This window comes from Amblyomma americanum, chromosome 6, assembly GCF_052857255.1.
Source record: "Amblyomma americanum isolate KBUSLIRL-KWMA chromosome 6, ASM5285725v1, whole genome shotgun sequence".
Taxonomy (NCBI): domain Eukaryota; kingdom Metazoa; phylum Arthropoda; class Arachnida; order Ixodida; family Ixodidae; genus Amblyomma; species Amblyomma americanum.
This window is the reverse complement of record NC_135502.1, coordinates 17,820,985-17,834,016: the sequence shown is the minus strand read 5'-3', so window position 1 is coordinate 17,834,016 and position 13,032 is coordinate 17,820,985. Positions and strand designations below refer to the sequence as shown.

At 44.7% G+C, this 13,032-nt stretch overlaps 1 protein-coding gene across 1 annotated transcript; it reads right to left on the bottom strand.

Moving 5' to 3' along the window:
- Nucleotides 1-454: 454 nt before the first annotated feature.
- On the bottom strand, nucleotides 455-10,996 carry LOC144094579 (uncharacterized). The gene is made up of 5 exons (XM_077628499.1): nucleotides 10,733-10,996; nucleotides 7,720-7,855; nucleotides 6,166-6,311; nucleotides 2,170-2,293; nucleotides 455-1,477 (listed from the first exon to the last, which is right to left on the bottom strand). The coding sequence occupies exons 1-5, from the start codon at nucleotides 10,767-10,769 to the stop codon at nucleotides 1,231-1,233; spliced, it is 690 nt and encodes a 229-aa protein (XP_077484625.1). The 5' UTR covers nucleotides 10,770-10,996; the 3' UTR covers nucleotides 455-1,230.
- Nucleotides 10,997-13,032: the final 2,036 nt, after the last annotated feature.

Here is a 13,032-nt window from a genome sequence, read left to right as displayed (position 1 = left end):
TATGGTCGGTTCAGCGACCTTTCCCTCCTAACATTCTTAGCCGTACCACTTACCTTCAATAAATATCTCTTGTTAATATTTTCAGGTCACGTACGTGATTTAAAAATTGTGGTGATATATGCCTCGCTAGGTTTTAGAACATATCCATGTCTACATTTGTGTATTCAAAATATTTACATACCGCGCGCCAGAAATCCAAAGGAAGTAGAACCATTGGAAGGAAAACGTGGCCGTTTTCTAAATATGATGCGTGCACATGATGTCACCAGTTTTGTCATTTTTGGGTGTGGTGCGTGCGTGCTTGACGCCGGTGAGGCACGCCGAACGCGCCTTCTCCTGCTGGAAGAGAAACGGCTAACAGCGCCGGCCCCTCGAGAACAGACAGGAGGACCAAGCATGCTGCCCAGCTGAAAAAACAGAAGCGGGTGGTGGTGGCAGTACCTCCAGCAATCAAAGGTTCCGGCTGATGCCACTGCGTGGCTATATCATATTTTATGAGCCGTCCTACAATGTGGCATCCTCTGCAATGCATTTCATGCGTGCACGTACTCTTTACGGCAGCAGTTTTTTTTAATCGTCACCGCCACGTGACAATACAGTGTCAGACGCTGAAGGCAGGTAAGGCGCCGAGCACCTAAGTAGTCGGGAACCTGAGAAGAATGGATGTAGTTCGAGAGGGAGATGTTTTAAACATATATGTCTCAAGCTAAAACAAAAGGATTTGGTCAATTATATACACAGTTTATCATTGAATAATTCAGCCTACTTAATTATTCAATCAATTTAGTTAATGAGCTATTTAGGTAGTCAGTCAGTTAGTCAGTTAGTTAGTTAGTTAGTTAGTTAGTTAGTTAGTTAGTTAGTTAGTTAGTTAGTTAGTTAGTTAGTTAGTTAGTTAGTTAGTTAGTTAGTTAGTTAGTTAGTTAGTTAGTTAGTTAGTTAGTTAGTTAGTTAGTTAGTTAGTTAGTTAGTTAGTTAGTTAGTTAGTTAGTTAGTTGGGAAGGAAGGACTAACGAACGCGTAATGATAATTGATAACTTTAGCAGATTACGGCTGGAAACCAAGAAGATAAATTTTCCAACACTGCTTTCAGCGCCACACGCATCTCATTATAATTGACCACATGCAGCGGAAAAAAAAAGGTCATAACAACGTAACGCCATTGCAGCGGTGTAGGAGCAGGTCTTCAACACGGGCGAGGCGTCCCACTATTAGTGCTTATCCGGCTGCTCACGACTCCTCGAGAATGATCTTCAGCTGTCTCGAGAGCACGGTGCCCCTGGGCACCCTGTCCCGGTCGACGGCGATGTAGGGCGCGTTGCGGCACCTCTCGGATCCGGGAATGTTGTGGCCACAGCTGGCCAGTATGGGCGCCTGGGCCATGCCGTTGATGAGGTCCATGACCATGTCGGCGGCGCTCTCACCGCACGCCTTGGTGATGGAGGCGCGGGCGCACAGCGAGTAGAACTGCATGTTGCTGTCAGGAAGAAGAGAGGAGGGCAAGTTACGCTTAGTCTTAAAAAATCATCACCACAGAGAGGCCGGCTGTTTTCAAAGAATCTGAACTGAAATATTTTCGTTAAAAAAATTGAACAGACACTTAAGCTCCGCCTTAAAGATATGACGGGATAGCTTTAATGGGTTAATGCTCATATATACGAAACTGTTCGTTCTCTACTTTTCGCTTATTCTGTCTTGTGTTGGCTCTAAAACTGCGTTAAGTACTCTAGCTTTCTATTCTTCACGTTTCGCTCTCCCGAAATTATAATAACTACTTTATTTCAATGCGTTCCTCTTCGGCGTTTCAAAATGCTGGCAAAAAAAGAAATTCAGCCGTTTGCGAAGAACTTGACGCGTCCAATCTCGTAATCTTGAAGAATGAGGAAAGCAAGGTTTCGAGCTTTCTTTTTCTAACTTGGTGGTCTCAACCTAAATCATTCTTGAAGGGTTCCGGATTCCATTTTGGATACGTTTTTTGTTTCGTTATTGCCTTGTACCTCTGGTTTCCTTCAGGGCGGGAAAAGAAGAATGACGTTGAGGTTAACCAGACATGATATCCGGTTCGTCCCAGAACTCCCTCTGTATAGGAAAACTGATACTTTCAAAGGCTAGCAGGGCGTCAACACTACGGAGAAAATTTTAAAAACTCAGAGTCCAAAATTTACCCACCAGCACGCCATCTGCATTTTGGCCGTTGAGTTGGATCCGGCGATTGAGTCGAGCTGGTTGATGTACATGTACATGCACTGCCTTGCTGGGTTCCTCTGCACGCACTGCGCGTTGCGGAGGTACACTGCAAGCAAGAGAGTCGCTTGTTGAACTCGTTTATGTTGCAGTGAATGGAATCCATTATTGACCCGTTTCAAGAACGCTGCAGGAGTCGGAGGTGCGCATCTCCTCACAGACAGCTGTGTGGTATAAGTAGATGAGGTGTGCAATGCAAAAAATACCAATAGCATTACTCACTTCGTGTAGCACTAAATCAGAAAATCACGCCTGAGTCGCTGCTGTGGCTCAGTGGCTATGGCGCTCGGCTGCTGACCCGAAAGACGCGGGTTCGATCATGGCCGCGGCGGTCGCATTTCGATGCAGGCGAAATGCTAGAAACCCGTGTACTGTGTGATGTCAGTGCACGCTAAATATCCCCAGGTGCTCTAAATTATTCTATTTCCCTATGAATTCACTACGGCGTCTCTCATAGTCTGTATCGCTTAAGCGTGTTAAACCTCACAAACCAAACTAACCATACCTCACAGTTGCCATTCTGTACAACAAACATCCAGCTGCTATCGAAAGGCAATGCTAAATAATAAAAAATATTTCTTCAAGAACGAAAAACCGTTACCGCAGCTTTACCGCTAGGCTTAATTAAAAATCCCAGCACAAAAGCAGCAGTTCAACTTCCCAAAACATTTAATTAAATCGAAATCCGTTCCAGCAAGTTCGTTAATAGAATTATCTCTCTGCATCCAAATCTATTTCCTTAACCCTGCATTTAAAACGCACGTCCGTAGGAGGTCGGCATCTGCCACGATTTCTTTTCGATGATGAAGACACCTTTCAACAAAATTATCTATAAGCTTGCAAAACATGCGCATTCCTTTAGGCATGCATGAAGTCAGTGGAAAGAGCATTCTACTTTATTTGGCTTCAAATTAACTTATTTAAACATTAGTCGGCCTGTATTTTTTATACATCTCTGATTATAAGTTCTGTGAACTTAACAGATTCTCAAAGTCGCTCAAGAAAAGTGAGTTTACCGCAACGCGATCGATCATGTATGTCTCACCTTACCGTGACGTTTCAAATTTCAGTAAAGAGTTCTTAAATATAAAGATCGCTTCTGCTAAACACATCATGTAAAATGTAAACATCAAATCATCAAATTTAAACATTGTAAACAAATATAAACAAATGTAAACACATCAAATGTAAACATTAGTCGGCGTGTATTTTTTATACATCTGTGATTATAAGCTCCGTGAACTTAACAGATTCTCAAAGTCGCTCAAAAAGTGAGTTTACCGCAGCGCGATCGATCGCGTATGTCTCACCTTACCTTGACGTTTAAAATTCCAATAAAGCGTTTTTAAACATAAATATCGCTTCTGCTAAACACGTCATATTTAATTTGTTTTGAGCAGGTTAAGGTCAGAAACTGGTCGCAAAGTTGCACGCAAGAAATGAGAATGCTGTTCAGAGAATGAAGATATAACGCGCTGCAAAAACGCTGAAATGTAGCTTCTTTGCTGCCATCATGTTTGACGCAATGCCCTTTCTCGCTTATTATAACTATACACACGACATAGTAAACCACGCCGGGTTTGATAATTTTAAACCGTACCTTTCTACATGTGCTTCAAGCGGACTAGCTTTATTGCCACTATTTCATTCAGTGCAGCACAACAGTCTCATAAGGAAACTCGGGACACCTCCAGCACGTCATTGTTCTGAATAAAAATTGATTTCCGAGCTTTTCTTGGAGACGTTGACGCTTTTTCTCTCAGCAGATGAAGCCTTTATTGCCGGGGATGTTGAATTTTAGAAGTCTTCCCGCCAGTCGGTCCGAACTCATGGAGTTCTTAACAAAAAGGACGGAAACATGAAAGGAGCAAAGTGGGACTAAGCTGCCCTCTAGCGCACTCTCTTTACGGGACAGGATATTCCGCCCAAGCCCTGAGGTGGATTTCCGTCAATAAAAATATGGAATGCTTACGGTTGGGAACGGAAACAACTTTCCTTTTCAAAACAGGCTAATTTCTAGCCGCTACAAAAACTTTAACCGAGGTTTCAACCCCTTGTATTCGCTAACCTCCACACCTCCGGTGCCATGTTTAAAAGCCTCCTCCAGTAGCTAAATGCATCAAGCTACAATGCTTTGGAGTGGGAATATAGCTGCGTTGCCAACAGTAAGTATCCCGTATATTTAGTGATCGAAATCTACTCCGGAGCACGGGCCAAATACTCTGCCCCTTAGAGGGGGTGCGTTAAAGGACAATTTACTCCCTTTCCGTGCAAAAGCACTACTTCATTAACAATCCTGAAAAAAGGCGATGTTTGCCTGAAGCCTATCACACACCTGCACAAATGAAATTAATATTTCCGCGACTGGGTTTCGGATCCACGGCGGCACGAACACGTCAGCTTCTCTGGCCACAGCACGAGGGCACTATGCTATCTCTGCAACCGATCACGCCTCGTGTTAAACTGCCACACTTTCGCGCTGTGCATTGCACGTCGTCGTTTTCATCAACATCCATTCGTGCGCAAAAAGCAATATTAGACTCCTACCCCGCAAAATCCGCAGGTGGACGTGAAGTTTCTGAGACTATCACGAAAGGAAAGGAAACGCCCGTAACTGGCTACCTGGGTGAGTGGACATCTCTTTCATGTTTTGAGCTACGTGGCGCTAGTGACAGGGAGATGTGCGTTGCATGCGTTGATAGAAACGCGGCAGACTCTGATGATTTTGAAGACAGGAAAGGCGAATAACTGCAACCCCGCATCAGTGGACACCTTAATCGCGCGTTGAGGCACGTGGAGGTGGTGTCCGCATTCAAAAAAAAAACGTGCGTTTGCACAATATTCAATCTTTGGCAATGCTAAACCACCGGCTGGAATTTTTTACTCCCACACAGGCTTACTCCCGTGTAGAGTGTAGCCTCCGGGATGCACGGCCAAGATGTTCCGGTGTCGACGCATGCATTTTAGTTGCGAAGTCGGCCGGTGATGGCGACACATGTATTTCGTTTCTTGATCTTTTCTCTCTTTAAAAAGCTCCGTTTTTGGTGAGTGTCCTCATTGTGATTAGAGCGCGGAACACTATGAATACAGGTAAACTTCCATTTGTTGCCAGTGTCCCTGTAACAAACAATGTGAGAAGAACTTTTGCTCTTCTTGTCTCACAGTGAACATCTCTTGTTTTTTTTTGTTTTGTTTTTTTCCCTCAAGCTATCAGCGCAGAACAAGCCGAAAAGGCCTACTCCGATTTATTTTCATGGGATGAAACGTGTGTACAGTTTTAAAATAGATGTTTATTTAAATTCACTATGTTGTACAAGCGGAGCGAACTCCATAGAGGATTACGCAGGGCTTTTAAAAGACACTTACAGGGACACTTTATCAGATAACCACACTGTTCTCATCAACATGAGTAAGGAAGTATTTGTACCGGTGACCCAGTGAACCGACGTTGAAAGAAACATGCGCTCCTAACTCGGTAACGAAACGACGCTGTTGCCTGATGTATAAGCTTCGACAAAAAAAAAATACCGTCTGTTCGATTTTCGGGTTAAATCAACTGCTTTCTGTTGCCTGTCATCTAAGGGTTAAAAAAAGATTTCATTCTAGCCGGCAAAATCACGGGACCGTTAAACTTAGCAAAAAATAAAAAAATTCACTGAGTTCTTTTGAGCTATTTTGCCACTTCGCAATTCGTTTGAAGTGAGTCCAAGAAAACAGGCATATCTTATGCGCAGCCAATGTGGAAACTTTATTAGAAAAAAATTTATTACGTAAGCTTTCCCAATGGTTCTGCCTTTTTCATCCACGTCACTACGAAAGCCGCGATGGCGCTGGCGAGCCCGAACACAAAGACTGCGAGCAAAGCGGCTGTCTTGATCGGTTCGTCAAGAACCATTGTCACGTGACGCAGCAAGGACGTACCCGCGTGCTTTTCCAAATTGTGCTTCTTGCAGAGGTCTTCGTAGGCGACCTTCAGACCTTCCATGGTAGCTTCCAAGAAGGACCTCGCTTTGTCTGGACACCCCTCGGACTCCCGCATAATGCAGCCTCTCGCCTCGACTACTCTTCTGGAATGGCGAAGAAGACGCGCCACAACACTTCAGTCTCTCAAAATGTAATCTGAATGGCCTTGTTAAAGTTTATCAATGCACAACCATTTTCAAATGTGTAAAGGCACTAAGCACGTGACCATAACTTCTGTCGGGCCTCACGATGGAACGACCCTAGAGGTACTCATAATGCTCACGCACTCTAACACGCGAGAAAACTTGCTTTTCGTGTTCATTCGAGTTTTATATTGCCTGGAGCTCTCCAAAAGCATAACGACACAACACGTCATAGAGACAGCTTTGTTTTATGCTTTGCAGATTATTCCAAAGCTCGCTACAGCTCTTCACAGATATTGCTTTAACACGTCGATAGGTATCCTCTCATTTCAGGAGTACCTCCCTCTGGGTTGACAAGCCTTTTTTTATGGCGCAACAAATTTCTCTGCTGTGAGAGGTGGAATTTCCAATGTTATACTTGTAAGTACAATGCTTCTGACCAAAACTAGCCTAGAATCTCTGCCAGAATTAGCAGAGAAGGGTTCCAGTCTGTAAAAACCAATGAAAAGCAACCGCTGTTAAAGTTAATACGAGCAGCCATTAAAGATACAGCCATGATGCATCTTTAAAAAATCCTATTGGGATGAAATGCTCTACCAACGAGTTTCGCAGTGTGCCCCTTGCATACTTTATAGAGGCTCTACCCTTGGTCTCTGATGAAATAAGAAAGAATGAAAAGAAAACTTTTGCATGCTTGTTGTCCATCGCCTTTTTTGGCATGCCTAAATGTTCAGATACATCGTTTATCTCATTTTAACTGGCCAGTGTCTGCACATTCTTTTCTGCACTGAAATGTAATCACACGAAATTCTCTGGAGCCATTGACTACGTGTTTTAGCAACACCAATATCTGGTCTAGCCGGTGTCGTGTGTTGGCAAAACAGCCCCAAATGCAACGGCACAGCGAGAAGGGATCGGGCCTTTACTAACTCTCAACTGAAGTTTTATCGGAAACACACACAGATATAGGAAAATGCGAAAGCTAACCTCTAATTTAGAAGTATAACAAATAACTAACATCTGGAACGTGAGCATGAATGCGCTTTGTTGATTATTATTACTGCGCATTCGTGATAAAGCATTAGTTGATAATCAGTGCTGGATTTGTTCTTTTTTTCTGCCCCCTTTGTTCTTCGCACTGTTTTTCTAAATGTCTGGGTATATATACTGTATTAGTCATTATTCACACGTTGCATGTCCCTCAACAACTTCCGTAGCACTTCCATTTTTGCCCCTCTTGCGAAACTGTCTACCGCACATGGTGCAAGTGCGATGTCAAAATTGGGGCTTACACGTGTTTGCTGCATGACGTTACAAACGCGGGGATGGGCTGCAAGCAGCGCTCAGCGAATACGTCATGTATACGCACGTGCAGAAGTGTGTCAGTTGCTCGGCGCTGAGTGGCAGGAAGGCGGGGTCACCCTGGGAGCTGTCGTAGACCCCTTTCACGCAGTGGTCTACATTCTCCGCCTCACACGCGTCGCCGTGTACGAAATCCGCCAGCGCTGGGGGACCGCGTTGTTGGCGAGAGAAGAAAAAAATGGAGCATAAACATTTAAAAATCCTCGTTCACGACAGTGTGGGATATGAATGACAAATCAAGCGCTTATAGAGGCAAAAACTGCACAATGTCATGCAGCGTAAATCGCTAACCTAAACGAGAGCATGGCGTCCGGGATCTGAGTGCGCTAGGCTGCAGCACCAGGAGGCCCAACTCGTCACTGGCGTTACAACTAAGTATTACAGACGGCTGCAATCATTGGTGCATAGATCGCGTCATCGCCGCTATGTGCTCTAAGGCTGTGTCAACTTAAAACTACCATTCCTTAAAGTTCCGCATCTTCCAAACACCGTAAACTACACTCCTTTCGTACCTTCAACAATGCCGTGCTGTCTCTCGCTTAGAAGCTATCGTAGGCAGCTCCCTCCCTGTGCGACACACCCCACGTTACCACGGTGGTTAGTGCGCTCGGCTACTGAGCCGGAGAACCCGAAATAGATCCCCTTTGCGGCGGCCGCCTTTCGATGGAGCCGAAATGCAAAAGGCTCCGGATGCTGTGCGATGTCAGTGCCAGATCACCAGGTTGTCCTGGTGATCTCTCTACTATGGCACCTCTTGCTCTACTCTTTCGCTCCTTCCTCCGTCGCCTCCCTGCCAGCACGGCTGAGGTGTCCAGTGAGAAGTGAGACAGTTCTGCGTCATTTCCTTTTCTCTTTTTTCTGCGCGAGGCTTTGTGTGTAGGTACTCGTTACTTAGCCCACCTGACTCGATGACTCACTGGTTAGTTGTCCGGCAGCTGATTTGGAAGGCATCCGATCAAATGCCGGCCGCGGCGGCCACGTTTCCGTGGAAGGGAAATGCTAAAAGACGCGCCCGTGTGGTGTTGTTGAAATTAATCCTTTAAAATCCTTTAAATTAAAAATGTATTACCGGCGAAATAAAATTGTTGGAAGAGTTCGAGTGGTGTTCCGAACATCTTCACCCCTCTCTTCTTTGTCTCCTTAAGGACTGGTTTTGTCCTGGCGTTGAGACTCCGTGAGGTGGCGTCTCGCAACCTCCAAAGAGCGCAGCACGCTCCCCTTATGAGTTTGAGAGATCAAGCTCGTTATGATTATGATCATCAAGATTTTTAGATTACGGGTCAATTATTTTGTGACTCAAAACTTAATAGGATGAGTAAGCACGGTCAGTTGTGATCCAAAGGTCCTAAAATTTCTGTGAGAAGTTGTCCTTTTTTCTATCAGTAAAAGATAATGACGTGCATTTTCCAGTGAGCTTCGTGGTACTTGTCTGGGTACCTTTAGCTGCACCCCAAATTATCAACATATTCTTTTTATTTAGCCCGCATTTCGTTAGGACGGTTCGGACTAAACACCAATAGAACTAGAAAATTCGTTTTGGCTGTTTCTTGTCCATGAAATGTAAGTTCATGTTTTCCTTTCTATCTCCGAAAAATTGTGAGTGTACTTGTGAGCAAGCTCATGTCTCCGTACTGTGCGAGTGCCCCAGCCCAACTTTCTCAAGTGTGAAGCCGTAAGCGGTGCCTGTGGCCAGGCTTACTTTTCAGTCGCCATCGAAGACTTAACACCTCTCTACCCATAATTCCGAAGTCACCAGCCAGAAATCATTAGTCGCTCAAGTTCCTCTAGAAACTCAGTGGTACATGTGCCAAATCTGTATTGCGCCAGGCACTTATTAATGAAAACTGGGGATAACTAAACAAAATTGTTGGTCTTAGTAAAATTCGATTTGTCTTTTTGGGACAGTGTTTGACTTTGTTTGGCAGCAAAAAATATTTGTTTTCGAAATACTTTGGTTTAGTTTAGGTTCTCTTTCCCGCCGCGCGATTTATTCTCGTTTCGCTGATGATGATGTCGAGTGGTTTCGAGACTGCGATCGCCAACGGGAGCTGCTTGGCGGTGTGGTCGAGCCTCAGAGATCCTCAAAATATAAATGTACTTGATGTCATTGCAGCTACTTTGTGCAAACCCTGTGTGGCGGTGATACTTACCGTTCATTTTTTGTTCTTTTATAGTCTATGAAAGCTGCATTTTCCATGAAAGCAACCTATTTCTCTTCAGAACACGGTAATCAGTCGATACAGACGAACTTGAAATTTGGCTCGGTGTACTTGTAACAAGTCGAATCTGGAAAGCTCAAACAAGTGATGTCTATTTTCTTCATTATGTTTTGTTTCCATGTCAGCTGCACCGCTCTTCTCTACAAAATGCACTCACGACTGTGTTGTCGTAACATGATGAACAAGCTTGTTGTAGACAACAAAATTTGATTTCCTTAATATCGCAGGCCAAACGGCTCTTCGCGGTCCTCACCGCAATGTTTGCTTTTTTTTTGTCGAACAGGTGACGTGAGACTAGGCTGTCAGTGCGTGTCCACGCCTAATATACTTCATTTGTTCATTGAAGATGAATAGAGAGCTGGGGGGTTGGTAATAGTGGTTTACTGTGGGTGGTACAGCACGAAACAGACGAAAAACAAAAATATAAGACGAGAACTCATCTGCGTCGTCTTCTACTTTTGTCATTCGTCTTTTTCGCGCTGTACCACTTATGTGTGCAGATTAAAATAAACACTGATGATGTTTTTGAAATCTTCACGCTACTTCGCATACTTTGAAACACAAGTAATGCAGTTGTGCTCGTGGCGTTTCAAGAAAAGAAAAAAGAACTCTCTAATTTAGCTGCTTTCATTTCCGAAAATTCGTCGATTAATGGCGATCAATCAATTGTCTCGTCTTTCGCTTAGTTCGGTAGACTGCAGTTTTTATCCGTGCTCATAAATACTAAACTTTTGAGACACACGACGTTCAATTCTGTGCATTATATGACACGATTAAGGTATGAGGAATGTTGCAACTTACCCAATGCGCCCAGAAGCACGATGAGGTAGTTGGCCATGCTCCAGCTCTTAGAGAGCCACTTGTCAGCAGCCAACTTTTGTCTTATGCAGAAAACAAAATGAGGCTCCGTAACGCTGTGAGTGGCAGGTGAAAGTGCCCGCGATGCCAGCCCGTTCTTCTGGCAGGAATCTCTTGAACTGGACTGCCGCAGCAGTGACGACGTCGCCTCGCAAGACGACACTCCAGAGAAAACGATACGTGCACAGGAACCGGCAGTGTACTGGTACTCTACTGCTACGGTCTTCCTGAACGCGTGTACAGTGCGCACGAAGCGAACGCGGCGCTGAAAGCTTCGGTACAGCAACGCGACTGAAGGAGTTCAACGTTCGCGCATTAGGCTTAACTTGTTTGAATTGTGACTTTTCATCGCAGCTTTTCTACTGCTGTTCTCCTTTTTTTGTTTTTTTAGAAGACGCAAACTGTTTTTGAGTTTTCTCTTGCTGTGGCCACTTTTGCACAAACGCAAATTCCTGTCCTCACAGCAAACAAAAACGGACTAGCCTGGGTCAGTACACACTCGGTTGATCGCCTTCCTACCGCATCATACTTTACCCTTGACCGTTGAGAAGCACCATATCGAAGTTCAATGTGTATTACAGTATTCATAAGAGGCTGCATTTTGTGGGCATTCTTTTTCTTGTTGATGTCGTTCCGGGCCGCACCTGCTATCACTGAAGAAAAATAAACGGCAAACCAGTTTTACGACAGAGCAAATTATAGACGGTGATTTTGATTAGTGGGTTTTAGTGCAAAGTATGTAGCCGCGCCCACAGGAATCGCGGAGTAAAGAGCGCATTAACACTCTGTTGTTACCGTATTCGGCCATTGGTAGCGAAATACACTGCATTCCCTCCGCTACTCAAGGTTCACTAACGCCACTACGAAAAATATGCTTGTTATAAAGCAAGCCCTCAGAATTTTAATCCGTCAGTCAAAGGTGGTGAATGTTAATGCAGAGAAGACTGGAGCAAGCGGCTGCTGTTTCGGTGCAGATTAAATGCATGTAAAAAAAGAGGCAACAAGAAAGGTTAATATTTCTACTCACACTACGACCCATAAGTTTAGCAGGCTTTAGAACAAGTGGCCATTACCCCTTCCGCGTACTTGCATACCCTGCTTCCGCCTCGGTCCAGGCTGAGTATCTATGAATACGGTTTAATGTCTATCAGCTGCCGGCACATCTTTCTTCAGTCAAGTCAGCCCTGTGCTTCATATCTCTGATTCTCTTTATTTTTTAGCACTAATGATTCGGGCGTTCGCAGTTCCGGCACACCTTCGGCACTCAGAAGCAACGGCCGCAGGCAGCCCCGCGTATCCATTCATTTTACATCAAAAGCTTCCTTTTCTCCTTCTTCACTGCGACGGCTTTGAAAGCCCCGTCACGCTGCTATTATGCAGCCCCGGCCGTGAAAGACATCTGGTACAGCCGGCGCGAGGCGCCAAAATTGATTACTTCTTCAGTGACAACGACTGCCCGGGGGCGATGGGGCAGGCTCAGGCCGTGCAGCCGTCTGTGGACGGCAGCGAAGCTAACGATCTCGGCAGTGTTGAATGAACGGGGCTAAGCGGGAAAGGGCTTCGATATTCCTTTGAAGGCGTCCCGAGAAATAACCGTATAACGACGGCTTTAGTTAGCGCGCCTGCAAGTAAAACGTCGAGAATCAGACTTGCGGTAGGAAATGAAAAGAAGAAATTCTCATATTTCAGAGCACATTCCATCAGGGAATTCTTATTTTCCAGCTTTCCATAACAGAGAATGACGTAAACGAGAAAAGTTATTTGTTTGCATGTGCACATTCACCCCCGTCGATGCTTTCGAAAAGCTTCATTTTCTGTGACCTTTAGCGGACTTTTGCGTAAGCAAATAGGCGCATTCCCGGTTTTATTCTTGGTCTTTCCCCGACCATATTTTTTTCCAATAATGCTGTATAGTAAATGTTATTTCTTTTCTCTTGCTTCCAAATAAGTTATACAGGGTACTTAAAGTTGAGGAGCTCTGCCGAGTGAGTGTGCTCCCACAAAATGCCTATAACTTTTTGCTATTTTCTAATTATTTAGTGTGTCAAAGAAAAAACAGCCAAGCTTTCTCCCTTCAGAGGGAACGAAACAACGATTACGGTATGAAACCTCCCCCGACGCCCCCTAGCCACAGGCCCGACTCGCAAGTATCACGTGACCATAACAAAGGCACATTCTGGAAAGTAGCTAAATGCAGGCCCACCGGATGGGTGATCCCCTTCTCTTACCGAAGACAGACAAAC